Source organism: Dermacentor silvarum, chromosome 2 (genome assembly GCF_013339745.2).
Source record: "Dermacentor silvarum isolate Dsil-2018 chromosome 2, BIME_Dsil_1.4, whole genome shotgun sequence".
NCBI classification, from domain to species: Eukaryota; Metazoa; Arthropoda; class Arachnida; order Ixodida; family Ixodidae; genus Dermacentor; species Dermacentor silvarum.
In genome coordinates, this window is record NC_051155.1 from 245,831,613 (window position 1) to 245,853,693 (window position 22,081).

Sequence of the window (22,081 nt, forward strand, 5' to 3'; positions counted from 1 at the left end):
CGGTTACATTATAAGTGGTCTATACTGTATCATGAGCGGAGTACCACATGGACAACCGACAAAGCACGAAATGAAAATTGCACTGGAATAGTACATTATCCCGGCCCAGGTTGCATATAGTAACACAAGATTGTGTGTTAAAATGAGACGAGTTCTTTATGGGAGAAAAAAAAAATAACACCTTGACTGCTGTTAGACCAGCACGTAAAGCTACCTCAAGAAATGTGGTATTGGCACAGTCAAGTTGCGACCTTCACGTATTTGTTCGTATAATTTGCAAAAAAACTATAGTCACGCAAGACATTTATTTTCAGTGGCTTCTTGGAGACAACTGACTAATTTTGATGGGCACTGCATTCTTTAAATGCAGGTACAATACCTTTTCGAGCTGTTTTAGGCAAGCTAATGAGAGCAGTGAAAGACACCAAAAAGCACTGTGGCTATCATGTTCATTACTTATGATATAACAGTCAGGCAGCACAACAGGAGGAGAGCTCAATTACAAAGGCAACTTTATTTGTCTATGAGAAAAACAGCAAACTACACTGGAGCACAAGGGAGTGGAAAAAAGGAGGACGGCACGCCCTCGGCCAACTTCGTTGTGGCTGCCCAAAGCAGAGAGGCAAGCGTCTGGCTGCTGGCTCATTCCAGCTTGCTCTTGCAACAAAGTGGACATTCATCAGCATCAGAGGACACATTCACTCATCAAGCAAAAAAGTGCACGGGGCGCAAGCGCTTCCTAGACGGCCTGCCGAGGCAAAGCACCAAGGAAACATTTCCGAAGGCTGCTGCTGAGGCTGCGGCGGCGGTGGCGGCATGTTGAATTTGTAGACGACAAATTGCTATGCCATAACTGCATCTTCTTTTCTCTCTCATATATGTCGATATAATATATATATAATATATATATAATATATATATAAAAAGATATCACATTCTTTTTTTACACTCAACTAATAAAGTTAGAGGAAAGTTGTGTGCCTCAGACAAGGGGCATCGTGAAGAAGGGAAGTGCAGCCTGTGCCCCGACTAGACAGCCCTTCCAGGTGATGAAGCCTGAACACACGGTGGCAGGGCACTCGCCTATGTGTGGCGTCCTCCATCCAAAGTGCGGCCCCTTGAACACCACTCCACAAAAGTAGTACAACAACAGCCCGAGGATGCTACGAGGAAGTCCTCTGACCCAGCAAAACAGCACCGACAACCACATTATAGCAAAGAGTCGAGGGGACTGTACAGGTATATGACGAGTTTTCCTCACTGGCCTATGAGCCCAACAGCCAAACTACTGCCTGCTCACTTCTTTGAACAGGCTCCGAGACAAAACATGCAAGCCAGACGTGCACACACATATACCCAAAGGAGGAGAACTCAATAAAGCCTGCTACTGTGTAGTGAAGGAAATCTGCAACAATGGGGGTTAGCCAGGCGTAGCGATGACAAAGACTTCCTGCATATTACAAAAAAAGGCACTGTTTCACTGATGTTGCTTGGTTTTCCATTTCTTATACTTGATCTGGACTCGTCCGCTGACATTTTCGAGACTACTTTGACTGGCACGAGGCCCAAGTAGCCTCAAATCCTGTGGATGCGAGGGGCCAAAAGCGGATCAAACGGTGCCACGAAGTACACACTGCTAGTGAGGCTTTTGATTTGGACGTTTTGATTCCCAGGAAGAATGGACGACTGTTTTTCCCCTGAATAGGTGCCACACTGGGACGACCCTGTTCCTCGGCCAAATCAGGTTGCATCAGGCTAGGACAAAACTTGGTCCCATTTCGAGCTTCCCTTTCACGCCAGGCAAAACGCAGCCGTGGACAGCTGGACTGAATAAAGGATGGAATCCTGCCATTAGGTGTGCTGCTGCTCTTTGGGCGCCCAGAAAAATAAGTGCACTCATGCGGGACATTGAAATGTAGAAAGCAACAAACCTCCCTTCCCTGTGACAGCAACAACTTCACAGATTTCACAAGAGCATCTTGAAACAACTCTAAAATTTAAGAAAAGCACATACATAAACTGAAAACAATGATATGATAAAGAGTACACTTGCAATCATATAAACCTGTTACAAAAGAAAACAATATGGCACAGAACAGTAAAGTGTGTGTGTGTTTGCATAAAAATATAGGTGTACACAATATCTCTTTTGCTCGCATGCATATGCTATATATCAAGGACAATGAAGTTTCCATGCTACCAAGACGAAAATGAACAGTGAATGGGATACGCCTATGTACACAAGCAGTGCGATGAGAAGACCCCCACATAACAAGGACCGCTCCCACCCTGTCTATAGTATAGCACAGCTTTTCTGGTGTTACTGCTTGTGTGACCTTGTGGGCAAAGGCTAGGCCTGTTGCTTAGCATGGTCTCGGACCATGCCCAGTAGCACTGTCCTTAGATTAGCACCATCCCCGTGGGCAAAAAAGGCTGGAGGCCTCAGTCTAAGTAATGGCATTTAAGTCACCACCAAGGCCTGCTCAGAGAAGCAAGCCTTGTCGCCGCATGTCGAGACAAAAAAGAAAATTTGTTCAAAACGGAGTGTATTTGATCAGAGATGAAATAAATGCACCCATTCATGTTCTTGAGGCCAGCTACGGATGCAAAGGATGTTTTAATTCAACATGGTGTCTCTCTTGCACATTGTAGTCTCTAAGTTTTTTGCAAAGTGGTTAAAGGCCACAGCTGCATTCAGAAAGACCTTTTACCCCTATGGAAACAGTGTTCTCCATGCTACCGATGAAAGAGAGAATGGTGAACAAAATGCACAAGCTCTGTCAGAAGGTAGTCTGAACAGACAACAACCAAGTCTAACAAGGAAAGCAGCATACATAACAAATTTTGCTCCAAGAAGTTTCCTGTGCCTTGCTACTGCACAGACAGTGCATTTCAGAGATGTAATGTTTGCATAGGTGTGGGTTTGTCCACCCCTTCCTTGTTTCAAGCTTGTAAAGACTTTGGTCTTGGCATGTCAGTCACAAACAACAAAACTTGACAATAACGACAGCACTGTTCATCCTCGTTATTACTGAACCAGTGGTAAAAATTTTAGGCTATAAACAGCAGTAGCCTGTTAAGCAATGATCACTAAAACTACAATAAAAAAAAAACCTGCTTAGTAATTACTTGTATTTACACAACAAGATTTGTTAAGCGCATGATCTTGCAGTGGCCTATATAATCAAATATTCATCCACAATGAAAAATACATTGTTAAAATGTCTCATAAATTGTCTGCACTAAGGGTTCAAATAAGTGCTATAACAATTCATTAAAAATTTGTCAATTCATAGGACACTTTAAAAGCACGCTTGAAAACGGCCCTTCCTTAAAAGTTTGTCTCAAAACAAAACACTACATAAACACTTTACAGATATTACAAAAAATATAGATATATAATATATATATATATATATATTTATAAATGTGTATGTTCATGGTGGTGGTGGTGTGTGTATGTATGTCAAAAATCTGGAAAACAACAAACAAACAAAGGAAAAAAACTTGACAGAACAAATACTTTGCAGACTGGCATGTGTGCCACTTTCTTCCCCTGGGTTTTAAGAGTAGTCTTGTCAACACAGCGCCTCGAGCAACCAGGGGGGCCCCCAAGCCTGACTAGGGGGGCGCTGTCAGAGCGGGCTCAGGGACAGCGCCGGCACATGGTAGTACTTGCACAGAGGTCGTGCACAGCGACCCTTGGCAGCGTCGCGGCACACTGTCACCTTCCCTTCCACCACCTCGACAAACTCTGCAAGAGAGATGGGAGCTTTGCATTAATACTCCTGGTGTTGCTGAAAAAACAAGCCACTGCTGCCAAGCGCATTTCATCCAATATTATTAGTTTGACTTCTTGATCATGAATGTTCATGTTCTGTAGGTTTTTTTAGAATTATTTTTCCTATTATACAGTTTTAGTTTAGCGTATGCTATAAAATAGCGTGTCATCACTGCGCATGCGCAGAACGCTATCCGACCGATAGCGTATAGCGTACACACACTATTTCTCAGATATAGCGTTACCGTCTTTGCGTGGTTTGCGTAGTTTACGTAAAACATGGCGGCGGTCCCCGCTGCCCGCTTCGAATTGAATTTGGCGTGGCTTTTGTAGAATTCGCTTCGTTCGTAGCAAATGACTGCGTAAACGGCTTTCGCTTAGTCTCAAGCCGCTTCGACAACAGTGTATTATGGATAACCTTGTGGAGTTTTCGAGATCGCATCTTGTTTCGAACACGAAGCCTAACGAGGGAAACCTTCGAGATATGTCAGCGCCACCTGTCAGCGAAGTCGAGAGATAGGCGCGACGATGGCATATGGCCTCTGAGACCGGAAGATCTCGCCGGCCAACTAAAACTGTAATAAACGTGTGCTGTTTAGCGTACGCTGTACTACTATAGCGAATAGCGTACGCTATTAGTTGCGTACACTATACTAAAACTGTCTATTAATACTACAGTTGTTTGAGCTTTTCGCATCTGTTCATTCTGCATGAAAAATTCTCAGAATGCATATGTATTTCTCTGAGCTTATCAAGTGAGAAATGGCCTTGTATTTTGCATGTGCCGTATTTGCACTAATCTAACGCGCACCTTCTTTCCAAAAAATGGTTCCAATAATTGCCTGTGCGTTGCAATCGGATATGAAACTAAAACCACGTTTGCGCTATTGGCAACAGCCAACCATCAGAGCCATCGGAGTCATCATAAGATGGCGGCAGAGTATGTTTTCTTGAAGGTCGCTGTAGGTATTGGCCATGGGATCGAGCAGAGTCACTGCCTGGGCAACACTGGCTGAACGAGGATAGTGTAGACGGTGCATCGCATCATCTGCTAGCAGCTACTTGTTTACATGTGCACGTACAGCACACATATTCTTTAAGGTCCGTTTGTTCTGTAGTTGTTTCGCAGCTGTAAATGGTGATATGCACTTCTTTTACAATGTAGAGGCTCATTTGGCTTTGCACTGTAGCTTTTGCACTGCAATAATTAATTTTAATGACTGCACGAGTCGAGCGTGCAATGTGTAATTATCGTGCCTTCCGTTCATCACAATCATTTAAATTTTATTGCTGCATTGTGACTTAAGCACTTCACACCAGACATTTGGCGTTGATTTTAATTAAATAAAGTGGTCACTGCTATATCTGAAAGCAGTGCTTTAGGAATTCTTTGTAGTGATATGTTGATCATTCCGCAATCTTTGTGATACCATGACACATGAACGAGGCGGTGAGATATTACTCAGCAGAAGGAAAGAAAATCTTAAGCGCTCATACGATGTCACAGGCTACCATTGATTTTAGACGTATAATTGCATGACTACATGCTACAAAAGGGAAGCGGAAACAGGGTATTACAAGAGGATCACCTGTAACATTGCAGTCGCTAGGCACAGGATATCGTAAAACTGAGTTGCTGGCGGCTAATATAATGAACTCAGTGTGGTGTTGCTAGCTTGATGGTTGGTGGCAGCGATTATTTTCAAATATAACAAAAACAACGTAATGAGGTTGCCTCTTAAAATAAGTGAAAATTGTTCGCATCATTCTCATGCACGTAATAATTTAAAAACCTCCTTCATGCTAAAATGCTATGTTTTCCTGTTACCACGTTAAAAACATGCGAAGCCACATGGCAATCATGTCACAGCGCAGTCACTCTTAGTGGCGTACCTTGTTCAACTAAACTTAGTAACTATCTTGTATTTGACAGCTAATTGTAAAAAGAACTAAAGGTAGGCATACAAGTGGTGAAGTAGAGTCACAAGAACTAGCTACTTTCTTTAAGTTCATTGTACAGGAATACAGGCATCTTAATAACCAGTGCAAAAAAAAGCAGAAAGTTGAGTTGTGCAAATAGCAGCGAGAACAGAATGGGCAGAACGCAAGCCAAACACAGAGAAAAAGTAAACACACGCAAAAAGTACCATGGGTGTACCAAAAGAGCAACTGCGTTTTACGCTCCATTCACGTAGAGTAGGAATGTTCAGTGCATTTGGTGCGAAAATCTGACATTGAGGGCAACATATTATCACTTCACTGCAGTCGGCGCATTTTATTACCAAACAATTTGCCCAAATTATCCACAGTAAATCGCCGCCAACTACAACTGCCCAACCACACTAATGCACCGATGGTGCTGCCACCTATAGCCCGATCTCGCAGCCAATACTGTGGGTTCATTTTGTACCTGACTACGATCACTTTCAGAGATATCACTTCCGCAAGATTTCATGCGATTCGGCTCCGAATGTGTTGGCGTCTATGACCACCAGCGTTTCTGGCACTGTGCCAAGCTCACTATCTGTGCAGAGTACCACAAATGCTCTCGGCAGCACATTTCGACAAGTCTGATGCTGAGTCATGTAAAATCTCGTCAAAGTGATAGTAGTATCTCTAAAAGTGATCGCTTGAGGATACCACCTTGTTTGCTTGGTATCTGTGGCTAATGAAGCGCAAATGGCGATGACAACGTGCCGCTTTCTTTATGAAAGGTCAGTAACGAAAAAAATTCCCTTCCTGTGAAAATTCTGCTTATCTCGTTTTTTCTGATCACAAATGTGGGGACTTACTACGCTTTTATTTTAAAAATATGCTGCATATTACAATTAGGTGCGTGTTTCGAGTGCATTAAGCCCACGAAAATTGGGAGCACAATAAATTTGGGAGTGCATTAGAATTGTGCAAATACGGTATATGTGTTGATTTTATCATGTGCTTTGTCAGAGCAGTGTTTACCAGCAACTCAATTTTTATTCAAAAGAAAAAAGAAAAGTGACTGATTGATTGATTATTGATCGCAGTGGCTGCATTCTGGATGGAGGAGAGTCCAGAAGTGCCCATGTAGGATAAAGGGACACCAAAGAAAAGTATTAAATTAGTTTACACTTGCACAGCATTCTTTCAAAACTCTATTTACATTTCTTTGGCACAAACAGGTTAATTACTAGAGGGGAAAATTAAGGCCAAACTTTCCGTCTTTAAGTAGAAGTTAGTAAGATAGAAAATTGGGTGAGTTGGTGAAGCTTTATGATAGCTACAGTGCGACAGATGCAGACAAAAGGGATAGAAGGGGACACAATATGGAGCTGACTAACAACTGAAGTTTATTGGAATACAATACAGCCATTCTTGGTCATGTTGTTAGTCATGTGATGCGTGTTATATATTGGTTGTTTTCTTCCAATACACTTCCAATTGCATTCCAATAAACTTCAGTTGTTAGTCAGCGCCACATTGTGTCCCTTCTATACCTTTTGTCCACGTCTGTTGCACTGTAGCTACCATGTACAAGTTAGTGTGACGTTGCAGATTTCATAGCATTATCTGTGCAAGGAAATTAGACACAGCACAGAGTATTTGCTTAATTTTAAATGCAATGCAGTCCTTCTTAATAGACAGACACTTAAATAATCCTAAGCATACATTATCAAAACTAATTACATCATGAGGAGAGCTGCTTTGGGAACTTCAAAATGACATCTTTCGTTTGTGTATCCTTTCTGGATTACCAAACCTCCACTAACTGATTTGTTTAGAATTCCGGAAATGTAATCGATTAATATTACTCCATCTAATCAAAATTAGAGTAGTCTATAATCATCTAGTAAGTTGCCTCCAGTAGTCCAGATGTAGTGAGGGGAATTAAGGAAACCTCGGCAATCAATTTACATCGCAACTACTAGCACTGGTTTTGCTGACTATTGCAATGTCGTCACACATTGGGGTGACAGAATAAGGGGTCGAAGATAGCCAGCGCCACTAGGTCAACACCAGCCTACTTTTGCAGCCGACCTTCAAAAATGGCTGGAAGAGCAACAATACGACTTCCATCACCAAAATTAGTACTGTGACACATTATGGTATTAGGAAAGGCAAGCTACGACATTATATTTTATAAAACTTGCACCTTTGGTCTTTATTGAAAGTTATGACCTGTTTTTCATATTTGATGTTGCACAATTTGATGTAAGCAGTTTCTGAGAGATAATTATAAAAAGAATTAGGTCTTCTGTGCTGGCATTGAGAGTATTTCACCAAAAGGACAAACAGGTTGCTACACGTGGCAAAGACTATTAGGTACAAAACTACCAGGAAGTAGCACAATTTCAAGTATGCTACCAATATACACCTGAGCTGAAAGATCCATGTGCACTTGCAGTAGAGTTAAGGGTATCGGTAAGCAAAGACAAAATTAGAGAAACAGCCTTCCTCATGTGCACTATCTTAATGTCACTTTGCAAACAATGTAAGCTTTGAGAACCAGGCAGCATAGTCCTCCATATAAACATTGTTTAAAATGATTTGCTACAACACTGCCTTGGAACACCACTTGTATTCAAGAGGTTTTTTTTTTTTTTTGTATAGGACTTTTTGCTCATGTACTTTGCCAATTGCACTAGTGCAGCTGCAAGCACAGCTATGACAAAATGTAAGATAATAATTTCATTTCTGTGCTCATCTTTCTTTCCTACCAATGCTGAGCACTAATGTAGATAAAACCTAGTTTCGCTTGCAGCAAGAAATGCAGCAAGCTACTACCAGTAACACAGCTAAGGTGATTCAACAGGATCAACCAAACCCTGCTGTACATGCTTGGAAGGCTTACCTTCAACAAGGTGCACGTATCGACACTGGGGCCTCTTGCACTGCCCTGACTTAAAATCTCGGCACACCGGCAGGGTGTCCAGTAACTGGAACAAAAGCAAAAAAAGATAGTTTAGTCAAGTTTGTCATTTGACACAAGACAGCACATAAGTAAATATATTTGTGCCATGCAGTAAAGTACCAGGACCTTATAACCCCTAGCAGCACTAGCCATGTACACTCAGGTATGTGTGGAAATGGATGTGCCGGCAGGAGAGTCAAACTGCTGGTCTTAGTGCACAAAGAACTGCCCGCAGTTGAAATGAATGACAGCGTTAATCTATCAACTGGGAAGTATGAGTAAGTGGTGACTGCAAGATGGAAAAGGCATCTAAAAACATGCCATGGTTTTGTGGGTCATATGGGATGTTCCCTAAAGCACATTATTTAAGTCATTAATGACGATAAGTACATAACTGCTACTTATTTTGAATACTGAAAACTGTACTATGTTTTCAAAAGGCCAATATAAATGACTATCTGTGTTGTCTTTTTCATCTCCCTTGTGTCCAGGTCCTTTACACTTGCTTTTCAAAATCGCGATTCCTTGCCAACTTCTTCAGCTTTCTGCAGTGATAACTAGGTATAGCTCCAGCTATGTTCATTATGTGGCATGAAAGTGCCAACGAAAGCTCACAAGGAAAATATGTGCCAAAAGCCAGCAAGGCAGAGTCAATAATAAACCCACACGTTCTCATGCTACACCTAGGTGACTAATGCAATAGCATTGTGGTCCTCAATCATTTGATGACTGTCCACCGACATTCAATGAACTTCCTCTGTTCATAGTCACCATGAATTATCCCGATTTTAATCATATCCACTTCTTGACCAATTACGTCTACTCCTGCCCACTTCTTCCTCATGCTACCACCTCTCCCTTGCTCTTTTTTTCCTTCTCTCTTGTATCCTCTATATGCATAATGCTGGATTAAACAATGCCCGATTTCAATATACTAGTATGTTGTTTCTGTCTCGCTGAGTGCGATACTGTTTTCATGCTTCTATTCTTTTTTTTTTCTGCTGTTTTAGTAATTCATCACTTTGCTGTGCATTTTGCTACCAGTGAAATCAAAGCCTCCACCTTGAACAAAGCCTTCTTGGGGTATGGCATTTTGGTGAATGACAACGCTCTAGTGCAGTATTCCTATTTTGTTGATGTCAACCATATGCACGTGATTTCTCACTAGCCTGGGACCAAATGACAGAACATTGTGGGCATATTCCAACAAGCCCAGCGCACACCTCGTGTTTGTGTGATCAGCTGTCACAATTCAGAGCCAGTATTGTGCTCCTTCTCCACTCTCGCTTTCACCCCACCAGTAACTTCACCGCAAACATACTTCCTTATAAGGCTATGTTTTTATCTGTGCATTGCTATCATGTTAAAATTTTTACAAGGACACACTGCACTGGTATCAGAACCAGCTCATCGATGCCTCTGAGTACAGTGCCTCCGGGATCAGCCCAGGAGTATCATGTCAAAATTCAGAATGAAAACTGGCCACTGTCCTGCACAATGATATTACATTAGAAATTAATTCCCCAGGTAATGGGTGATGATGGCACACAAGTAGTAATGTGGTTAACTCAGAATATATGCACACCAAATCACTCCCACTGATACAAAACTCAGCTGAAAGATTTGAAATGTAAGTTCTCACTGGCTTGCCTTAAGGCTAAAGAAGAGAAAAATAACTAGGTTGAGAATGGTTCCTTTAGAATAGAACATACTTTTTCCTTACCAGAAAACAATTAGCTAATCAATGATGTCACAGAAAGCTGATGCAAGAAATTCAAGGCAGCGTCGCCACTAGTTTTTCTTTTTTTGCTTCTGCGTGGCCTACCAATACTCCACTCACAGCACCTGGTGTTGACACACGAGACTTCAGACAATCAGTGTGAGCACTAAGTATAACACGCTATCACAAGTAAAGCCTTTTCCTTTGGAAACTGAGCAATGAGTCCTGATTTGCTAAGTGGCCATTCGTGTGAGGAGTGATGATGATTTGTGTCTTTACTTATCACAAAATAACTGTATTGATTAGATGAGAGTAATGCGACGAGATTAGCGAGAGTAATGCACCCTCTGTCACAGCATGCAGTCTGTCGCACCCTTCCTACAGTTTTGGTGCAACTGAGAAGTTGATGATGCACCCACAGGCAGTTGTAAATTTGTTATTTCTGACAGCCTTATATACAAGCTTTATACAGGGGCAGGCTTGAAGCTTAAGAGAGTACCTCCTGTCTCACTAGTTTTCTTAAACCAACTTCTTTTAAAGCATGCCTGTCCAACGCAGGCAGTCTTTTCAATCAGTAGTGTAACAAACTTTCTGGCATGCAGCGCATGGATGTGATTGACAGGATGTTCACAGAATAAAATTGTCCGAGCACAATAATGTGGGCACATGCAAAGTGACTTGAGAGTAAGGTGAGCCTACTATGCGGTCCAGCATGATCGCCCAAGAAAGGCTGTGAGTACCTGACCATTGTCGTCACAGTACGCTACACTAGCAGCGTTAGGGGCAGCAGCAGCCACACCAGCGGATACCAGAGTGACAGAGGGCATCGTGGGTACTGGGGAGGGACCAGTGGTGGTGGTGGTGCACAGTGGTGGTGAGACAGGAGGGGGGCAGAGAGAAAGAGAGAAAGAGAGAGAGAGAGAGAGGAGCGGGTGCAGTTAGAGCCATGCATCCACAGCCAACAGTGCAGGTGTGTTCCTTGGCATCACATGGAGGAAGCAAACACAGCATAAATCTTTAACTCTTTTGTTACCGCAGGAAATGTAATTTTCTGCGCTTTTATGTCTGACAAAGTATACTGCAATATATAAATTATAGGCTGATCACTGGTGTTTTTAATGGATGCACAGCAGTAATGATTGCTCATACAATTTATGAACATTATTATGTGATATTTCAAAGTGTCTCAAGGAACTTGAATGAAAGTAATAATTTTCTATATTTAGTTAAGTACTGAGAGTAAAAAAAAAGTCTGAAATATAAAAAATGTGTGCCTGGCTTCCCAGTATAATAAACCCAAAAAGATTATTATGCAGATTTGTTGGCGTGAGTAGTAGCCATAGTGATGCCCATGCTAAGTGGGAAAGCAGTAGCTTCGCAAATGTGAGAACGGGCAAGTTCCTGTTCAGGGAGCATTTGTTTTTGCTCATTGCAACAGGCACATGGTTCCTGTTTTACAGCATCCTTTAGGATCGCCAAGCAATAGTTGTCACGCCAGGAAGCATGCGGAAGCCTCCTCAAACTTGATTATTGTGTTCGATCGACTTTTCTGGCCATCAAGTTGGTCTAGTTTGCATTCAGCTGGTGCTGGAGCCTCCACATGCATTGTTCAGTTCCTGAACAGTACTGTACAGTAATGAATAAGGGCACTTGAATAGGCAGTGTTCAAAATTTAAGAGCTTAGACAGCTAGTAAAGCTTCGGTCGAGGGTCGGTCTGTAATTGACTACGTGCTCTTGTGTAGGTGAAAACCATACAATAAGGGAAGGATTGCTCGTAATAATTTGTGCATACGCTGCCAAAGCGCTGATGGACAAAAGCAACTCAAGGGGGGTAAAATAAAGTTGCACTTGATATTACTCAAACACAATTATCAAAATAACATGCACCCATGAGCATCTACCGTTGTTTGAGACATCGTTAAAACAGCCTATATGTGATCAGAAAAATCAAGAAACCCGAGAGAAGCTTCTGCTCTTCACTGCTGCTGTCATTTAAAAATTATCTTGTTAAATCGACCGAAATGCAAATTTTGATTCTTTTTGTTGAACAAGTACTAGGAGCACCTAAGGCTAATCTGGATGATACCTCCAGTCAAAGTTCTTTTTTTTTTTCCAGACCCCCAATCAGCCAAAAATTGCCAAATCTGACAAATAGCTAAAGTTCAGTCATCATTTCAGGGAGCGCATGATCTTGCTAGTAGAAGAATCCTAACAGAAATGTATAACAATGCACATAAAAACTGTCGATCAATCTGATCGATTTCTATAGGTGTGGTAACGAAAGAGTTAATGCCAATGATGCTTCATGTAAGCACTTCTTGGGATTATAAATATAAACTTGCTGCCATACAGCTTGAACCGTGGGCACATTTGGCAATTTGTTAAATGTGCAAACTGAGCTATTGCTGCTATGTGCCACTAAGCATGCTTTTACATTATATATATATATATATATATATATATATATATATATATTAGATATGGAGGTGTGTGTATAAATTTAGGGTTTCCTGGTAACCGTTAAGACCACATTGAAAAAAAAGAACAATAGATTTATTGCGTGTTCAAATCTTGAAAATCGACACTAAGACTACCCATGCCAACATGGCAATTTGGAAACATATCTACATGCAACACATCTGGTATTTTAGGAGTACCTATAAAGAATATCCATAAACAATTTGAGATGATAACTTATGAGGAATGTGCAGTACTACTTGCAGAATTGCCAATTATCAAAGACCTATCCTTGATTCAAACACTACAGAAGAAAGAAAACATTCTGCTTGTCAGCAGCGACTAAGCATGAAAAAGCAGAAAGGAAGCCAGGAATACATGCAAGAACAGTGCAAAGATTAGCAGTCAGGCAACAGCAGTTCACATATATCGTTTTGTACTATTCTTAACTCCTTCCTTACAATGTTTTAAGTATCCAGAGTGCCAGCAAAGAAAAAGATTTGCGAACACAAAGATGTGCGAGGTCCCTTCAGTAACAGTGAACTGAACAACACCCCGCATCATTTGGGTAAATAATGGGTAGATGACTTGTCAGACATGTGCCCTTTGGTGAGACTGCTCAGTGGGACTTCCAGGTGGTGTAAATGGAAACCGTAGGTGGCTACAGCCACTAATTTTTGGGGGGTGGGAGCAGCACTAAGAGCTTAAGCTGGGTTGCATGCAGCACCTCACAAGTAACTAAGTGCTTAGCAAAAGCAGGACAAAACAGCGTGCTAGGCGACTACTCACACGAGACAGGCACGAAGGGCTGTTGCATCTGTAAAGCCAGGGCCTGCTGGTACGCTGTGGCACTGGGCTGGTACACAGGCACACCGCTCTTATCGAGGGCAGGGCGTTTTGTGTAAGGTACAAGACCGGGCAATGCCTGTGTGCAACAACACAAAAGACGGGCCGGGGGCAGGGGTCAGGTGCAGAAAATGCGCTGTGCCACAATGGCCGGGCGCGTGCACGCAGGTGAGCCAAGCACATAACAGAGTGCAACAAGGACTTGTGCACAGCCAGCGGCAAAGCCCATTATGCGCACACAGCTAGCTGGACAAGCGGGCCCCTGCCTGCAGCAAAGGCTTGTTTATTTGGACGCCCAGGTACGGTGCACTCGCCTGCGAATTCTTGTTTCAATCCAATCAAACATCACTACTAATCCCAGGAGACACCAATATTTTCTCGCCAAGCTGCTTTATGAGGCCAGTTTAGCCTATGTGAACAACTTAATATAACTTCAATGACTGTATCCAATTGTGCACTTATCAAACAAAATTGAGCTATAGCTATAAGACCCCATACACCAGAAAAGCCTGGGTCCAAATTTAGTAAAATTAATAACTCATGAATAGCCAACAAAGCATACAAGTTAGGCAACAAAACACACATCCACATCACTCTAGGCATCAGCAAGAAGCTACTAGTTGAATGAAGCCAGCAGTTCTCATTTACCTCCCAGTACTTTTTTTCCCTTTTTTTTATTTTTTAAATACAGCAAACAGCTTTCTTTGAAGAGATGTGACCCATGTCTGACTGCAAGTTGAAATGAATGTACAAGCCAGGCACATGATGTAGGTCTAAGTAAACCAAATAAGAGGTTGAGGCTGAGCTTGTTGGTTTTGATCAAGCATTTCTACAGGCAGAACTTGTAGAACATGGGCAGTGGCCGACTTGCAACATTTTATTGGAAGAAATTCAATATACAAAGCAATGAGATTGACAGTTTTCTCATGCCACAAGCAAGAGACAATAAGCAAGAGGATCAACTACAATGAAGACCACCAGAAGGCAGCGCTAGGGGGGCTGACCAGGAATATGTGGGCTGTTGAATGTAAATTGGAGGGCTGGGTAATATGGGCAAGCAAGAATAAAAAGTAGATATAAACAAGACAAAGGTTTTTTAGATAATAATAAAAGAGTGTGGCATTTAGCTCTTGAGTCTTTTTTACCATTAAGAAAACCAAAACATTGCTGACAAAAATGTAAGTAACCTTCTGCAACATTTTGAACGATATCATGGCTACATTTAAGCATCCTGATATAGAAAAAGGACCAATTCAGCCACAAAATTGTCGAAGCCTTTGCAATAGATAACCATTATGTGTCCTGCACATTTATTTTGTTAAGAAAAAAATGAGAAGACAGAGTTAAGTTGACACACCTTCGCTATCACTAACTCATCTTTCCAATTCATATCTGCACACTATTCTTACTTGCATTGCAACCCCCCCCCCCTTCTTTCGATATCACCAGCCCTCTGGTGCTGCCTCCTGGCGACCATAATAGCAGTCCATCCTCCTGCTTCGCATGCTTTTTTTTTTTTTGAAAGCTTGTCCTGAGCATACATCTTTTCAGAGGTACATAAGCACTTGAGTAACAAGGTTGTTAACTTGACACAGCACATCGTGCAGTAGCAGCAAACTTCTAGGACAGCAAATAATGACAAGCAAGAAACTGTTTCTAGACCACAGTGACCTTTTTAGCTACTGAGCTGTTGCCAATTTCACCTGCTTCAAGAACTTGTTTGTATAAAATTCCTTGAAGTGAGTATCCCTCTTGCATCCTTTCACCATCATAAGACTTGCAACGGGAGGCACGGAGACTGACGTGCAATACATTTTCGCAAACAGGAATAATTTTTCGTAAAACTTGACGCAACATTCTTAAAATGCAAGAGGGTTTCAACTTGCAACAGGCCTAGATTTGTAAACATTACGAAAAATTTGGGAGACTTGGCAGGTATGTAAGTGATGCAGTTTACGGTACTGTGATACCCATTTTCACTGTGAATTATGATATTGTTACTTCCAATTTCTGGCATTTTCATAAAATTCAGGACATGAATAAAGAACCTGTTCTTACCAGTTGGTAGATTTTAGTTTCTCTTTTAAATGCAACAAACCTAATTAAACTTAGTTCAATTGATGTGGAGCAAAGCTTGCGTATTAATAGAGACAATTCCAAGGCAATGTTTCCTCTCAACAACTTCGAGTAAAATGTTACAAGTCGGGCACTGTATCATCTACTTACTGATGCCTGTTCTACAAGTTCTGGCGGAGTGTAAAAAATTTGTTTGCTACAAACTGATGTACCTGGCATGTTTCCTGGCTACATTGTGGATGTTCCATTATAAGTTCCAAAGTTTTTCAAAACAGGTTTCATACTACTTTTTTAAAATACCCTGCCATATGGTCTTAACTATGAGCAAGTTAGGCACGCTGCTGCACTATATGAAGCTAGAAGTATTGCATGTAGTAAAAGATGTGCATGCACACATGTGTATGTTGCATGTGTGCATGTGCATGTGCCTGTGCATTTGAGTGCTCCAGTGGTACTGGGTAGTGTAGCCATAACATATATTGCATACACAATGCAAGCAGTACTTCAGGCACATCATAGGTATATCATAAGCCCCTACTGCAGATTGCCTCTAACAATTAGAAAAATCTTTCTGCTAAGTAATGTGCAAAAACATTCGCATGGGCACTTTTTACAAGCCTCCAACAAGGCTTTGATGCTTCACGGCACTGCTTTTACGCATAGATTAGCATGAACTTCAAATTTAATAAATGCTGCAAGCAGCTCTTCCCTCCCCCCCCCCCCCTCCCACTCCCCCTGAAAAAAAAAAGAAAACTGGGCAGACACCATTGTCAAGCAATAGCTTTCTTGCTGTATTAAATGTGTTGAGATGTCCATAGTTACCACGGAATTTTGTTTTGGTGTACGATGCCATTGTTGTATGCTCTGTATATTGTGGTTGCACAGTGGTTGAGCCTCACAGTGCAACCACACTCACGTGCGTGCGTGCACATGATTATGTGTGTGTGTATGTGCGTGTGCATGTGTGCACACAACACTCAGGCAGGTGCAACAATCTAGTGTTGACTCCACTGTGTGATGCTAACGATCACATCATGCTACCCGGCAACCTAATGGGTGTGCCAAGCAGGTGCTGTCTCCACTCCACTATGACTGTATCACTCGCACCATCAGACATGAACCGATCTTTCTCCTCCCTAGTGCATGTGCACTGCCTCATTTAGGTTCCCTTTTCTAATTTTTAAGTTCCCTTTTGTAAGGCCCAGTATCAATGCATACTGTGTTGTTATCACCAGAGAGATTAACAATGTCCTCATCAAATATCTACTACTTTAAATGAATTGGATTCACGCACTGATATTGCCGTCATTTATTCAGCTGAGACATGATCTACATGCTCCTACACAAACTCTGTGCAAGCTACATTGGAAACTACTTGCCTTTAACAGATAGCACAATGCAGCAAGGTTGCAGTGACAATCCTGGTTTGGGTTGGATGTTTCACAGCTAATAATTAAAAGAGTGGCACAAGGAAGGGCAAGGACATAGTTACAAAGGCACAGTTGAAGACGCGAACGTTTGTGAACTACAAATAATTTTATCTTCAGACAAAGGTGGAATACATGCAGGTCTTGCGTAAGATGAAATTACAAAAGCTGGAAAAGCAAGAAGCCATTTAAGGAGAACGAGGTGTACGGAAACAAAATAAATTCTTAAAGTTCGTCAACGAACTCGGTAGCTTATGAACACTAGCAATGGCAAACGCAGAAGGACTATCTAGCTACAGCAAAAAATACAGCACATCTGCATAACAGCTCAAACCACAGGATGAAAACTAAACATAATAATATGAATATCACTTTAAAACAATGTCTATACAATAAAGATGTAAATTCAAAGGAGATTGTAAGACAGTCTAGTATAGAAATAGTTCCTTTGATAAATATGTTCTAAAACTAGGACAAATTAAGATCTCTGTCTATCCATATCCTGTGACCTAGGAGACTGCAGCTTCGAGATCAGATCCAGGGACCTCAACCATGAAGTTTTAGTGTGTAATGTGGACACGATGGTTGCACTGACTGAACAGGACGCTAGCAATCTGCGCCTGAATGAATTCGTAGTGCGAGGTGCGGTGGTGGCACGTGACGCATCAATGCGCAGTTTCCAGGCACCTGAAGGTTGCACTAGAAGGCGCAAGAGGCATGAACCATACATGTGGCATGACACCTGCCCACATGTGCACAACACGGAATGATGACTGGCCTAAAAAAATATGCGACACCCTCGGGCCTATTATTCGTTGCTGCTCAAGAGGACATCTAAATGAAAAAAAGAGCACTTTGGCCACAAGAAGCCACAAGAGGCTTTGGACATATTGTGAGCAAGCACACTGCAGCTGATTATCATGCATGAGAAAATTGAAATAAATCTGATTACTTGCCACAATGTTAGGCCTAAACACCTCATAGACAGTCTGTTGGGTGTCAAACAAGTCTTGTGCAAGCAGATGTGGTAATGATGACTCAGGGCAGCAACACTGTGACAGAAGCATAGCAACCACATCATTTACAGTGGTCCTGATATTATCCTTCTAAATTTATTATTTTTTTAAAGGAGAGGAGGGAGGGGGAGGGATGGAGCAACATTTTGGTATAATGTTTATGCCTATAATTTGATGTCGCTTTTCATCCTGTGGTTTTGGCTTCCATACACATGTGCTGCTTTTATTATGGGTCAGCCTTCTGCATTTGTTGCTGCTTGTGTACACTAGTATCCAAGTTCAGTTGTGGCACATAAGCACCCACATTACCTCCTAGTCAGTTTCATTCTTAATTTTTTTTTTTTTTTTTTTCTGTTAGAGCTGCAGCATACTTACTGTATTTGAACCTGGTCTGAAAATTAAAGTGCTGGTACCCAGTGCTTGTGTGCGTGCCTTTACGACTGTGCATTTGTAACTGTGCCCTTGCTCTTCTTTGAGTCTTGTTTCCTAATTATTAGCAGCAACACTGCACAGACTGACTCCACTGTGTTCTGGTGTACCATTCTCACGTTCCATTACAAAGAGAAATACCAGACAATGAAGCTTGTTTAGAATGTAAACCTGAAAGTTAGCTACAGCTTTCACAGGCTTTGCCGAATTAAGCCGAGCAACTGCTCCTGTCAGAACGGGTAAGTGAAGGTTTGTCTTTTTCCTAAGTATTAAAAGGCTTCAGCATGCGTCTTTGGGCAAGACAATTGCCGGCCGAATACCTGCCCGTGCATTTGTCCTCTCATCAACCCAAACTATTCTTGCCACAAGAGCCATGCAAAGGAAGTCCTACATAGCCATTTTCATGGAAATGAACACATTCAAAATGTAACACAAGAAGGCAATACAAGCAGTAGAGAATTAAAAGTGCTGAAAGAATGCCACAAGGACAAAGACAGGATTCTCTCATCTAACCAGCCCGTGCAAGTACTTTTTTTCATACTTGGCTATTGATCTAACAACTTTTAGCTACTCATGATTCTGTATAAGCATACTGACCGGTTAACCTGGCATGGGCAATGTGCACGGTTAATGTGTATGATTGCCACATTTAAAGCTATGCCAATCATAAGTATGCATCAAAGCAACCTCCTGCTGACTGATGTGAAAGTGGTGCAACCCAACTATGTTAAAGGTTGTCAAGAATATGCACATGCATTAGTGTTTTGAGTGCAAAATTTGACCTCAAGTAGTTGTCATGTTTACACAACAAGCACCTCAAGGAAGAATGAACTTGATTTACAAGTCTTGCATTAGTGAGCTGCATGCCCCACAACAAATTGTGCCGTGTGTTCATTTGCCTCATGAACAGGCAGCTCAATGCGGGCACTATGACATCTACACTGATTTTAGCTTTTATCTGCACACAGTTATTCATAGGTATTAATAAGTTTCTCTCTTTGTGCCTTCACGTATATGCTGCATGAGCACAGCAGCCAGTGATGCCCAGTCAAAAAAAAAACAATTGACTCCAATAGGCTTATCCAATAGGAATCAACTGGAACCAATAAGAACCAATTAAAAATTCTTTACTTCCAACTGGTTACAATTGGGTCACAGGAGAAACTAATTGGAGTTGCCATTCAGAATGAACTGGACCCAATTGGAAAATCCCTAGTCCCAACTGGTTACGACTGAATCAAAGTGAAACCAACTGAGTCAATTGGACTTGCCAATTGGAAACAACCAGGCCCATTTGGGGCCAATTGGGAAAACCTCCAATTGGTTACGATTGAGTCAGTGATGCAGCCAATTGAGTTCAATTGGACTGGCCACTTTGAACGAACTAGGCCCACCTTACATTCCCAACAGTCTAACTGGACTACCAATAGCAATAAACTAGAATGTAACTAACTGGGAAATCATACTTCCAGTTTATGAACCCATTCAAAGAAACTGGAATGAGTTATAGCTATATATGCATGCAGTACTAAGGCTATAGCAAACCTGTTTCTGACAGCTGGAATTCTATTCAGGTTTGCCTTGTGGGGTATATATGTGTATTGGTATTGTCCATTGGTGCAATTTGTCATTCCAACCAATTGGTACCCATTGGGTACAATTGGTCACTCCAACAAAAGCCAATTTGTCACGTTCCAGTTGGTCCAATTACTATGTACTAATTTACGATTGGAAATTTTCCAACTGGTATCAATTGGAAATTTCCCAATTGGAGTCAATTGTTTTTCCTGACAGGGTGCCTTGGCAGGTGTCCTGCATGCATGCTACATGATATTACAAGATGTGCATGAAATGAAGCCGTGCTACATTCTATTTCATTGCTAAGCTGTTTCTCAACTGTTAATGGGCAAATATAAGTTCAAGACATTTTGATTATTAGCCAATATCCGATGCAGGCACAGCACTGGTTTGCTACCAGTGGAAAAAAAGGAAAAGACAAGCTATGACCAAAAATATTGTTTTTGAATTGAAAGGGGCCCCTAAAAGGAATATTAAGATAAGCTGTAGTTATAAATTGTGATTTTGCAATAGCAAAACAGCAACTCTTTCTATGAGACAAGGTTTGATAAGCCAGAATAGATGCAAAAACAAAAAGATGGGTGGCCACACCGCCCTGACTTTCCCAAACTAGCTTGCTGTGCGGTCAGGAGTTTTGACAGCACCTGCTCCGGTCTAGCCAATTTTTTATTGGAAAAGAAGTACTACATTCCATTCTATGGGAACCATAGATGGGAACCATTTTCCACCCTAGCTTTTATTGGGGGAAACTGCCAAAGTGCCAAAAATACTATTAAATTTATGATATCACATTGAAGTTCAAACACTGAGGTTCCGGCACACAATTCGAGAAAGGGAGGAATTTTTTTTTTTTTTGCCTTCATTTTTCTTTTTTGATAACCACCTTCATCAGCTGAGCTGATAAAATTAGGGTTTAGAAAGCATGCTTAACCAGTCTAAACTGATTTAGTGTTGTGTGTTAGTGTCCCTTTAAGTGTTCTAGTGATTTCTAACCACCAAATCAGAGGCATACAGAACAGTAGAATGCAACATACACACGGAAGAAATATGAGTGTAGAAGCTACACATAGCTTGCTCTGCATTTTCTTATGTGACTGGAAAACCTTGCACAAAGCGTAAATTTTGCATAAAGGAATGCTCATGATCCATAACAATGTTATGTTGTCATTTTCTCTATATTCCAAATCAGTAATTTACAAATGAGTTGCTGGTTGCTGATGATCTCAGTTCAAGTTAGCACTAGATGAAGCAGTGAGAACTGAAAGGCCTTTCTCTTCCCTGCTTACCAAAGAGTAAGGTCTGTTGTTATGCATTCATGCTGGCTTGATTCATGGAGCTCTCTTAATGGCACTGTTAGAACCACTTGTTATTTAATTCCAGAGAACTAGCATAAGAATATGAAAAAAACTTATAGCAATTATTAAAATAATGCAAGCATTTGATAGTCAGTTCAGCCAACATATCGAACCAAAACTAAGAGATGATAAAAAAGAGAACTACAACTGCCACTAACTTACACAGAGCAAGGCATGTCTGCAAAAAGGCAAAACCTGCGTGCACAGCGCCCTCACAACAACACAGTCACTCCAACATGGTTGAACACAACAACCGACACACTGTGTTCAGCTACTTGGCAGACACCTTTGAACTATACAATGGCACGTTTCTGCTGCCCCAGTGTACAGACTTGACCAGGTATAAGCTTAAGTCAGCGTCCTTATTATATGTACGATAGTGCAAGACAAGACAAGGACAAGAAAGGAAACCAGACAGGCGCCTGCTCTGTTTCCATCCTTGTCTTGTCTTGTGCTACCGTACTCATAATAAATCATTGCCAACTAGCCTGGTTGTCATGTCAGCAT

The 22,081-nt window shown here is 41.5% G+C and overlaps 1 protein-coding gene across 1 annotated transcript in view; it reads right to left on the minus strand.

Annotated features, from left to right (window-relative positions):
- Positions 1-495: 495 nt before the first annotated feature.
- LOC119440783 (uncharacterized) overlaps positions 496-22,081 on the minus strand; it is a 123,941-nt gene continuing 102,355 nt past the window's right edge. Inside the window, exons 13-15 of the mRNA XM_037705662.2 lie at positions 18,153-18,248; positions 8,610-8,694; positions 496-3,754 (exon numbers count right to left, since the gene is read on the minus strand). Coding sequence (XP_037561590.1) covers positions 3,636-3,754; positions 8,610-8,694; positions 18,153-18,248 — 300 coding nt within the window. The 3' untranslated portion in view covers positions 496-3,635. The remainder of the gene's footprint in view (positions 3,755-8,609; positions 8,695-18,152; positions 18,249-22,081) is intronic.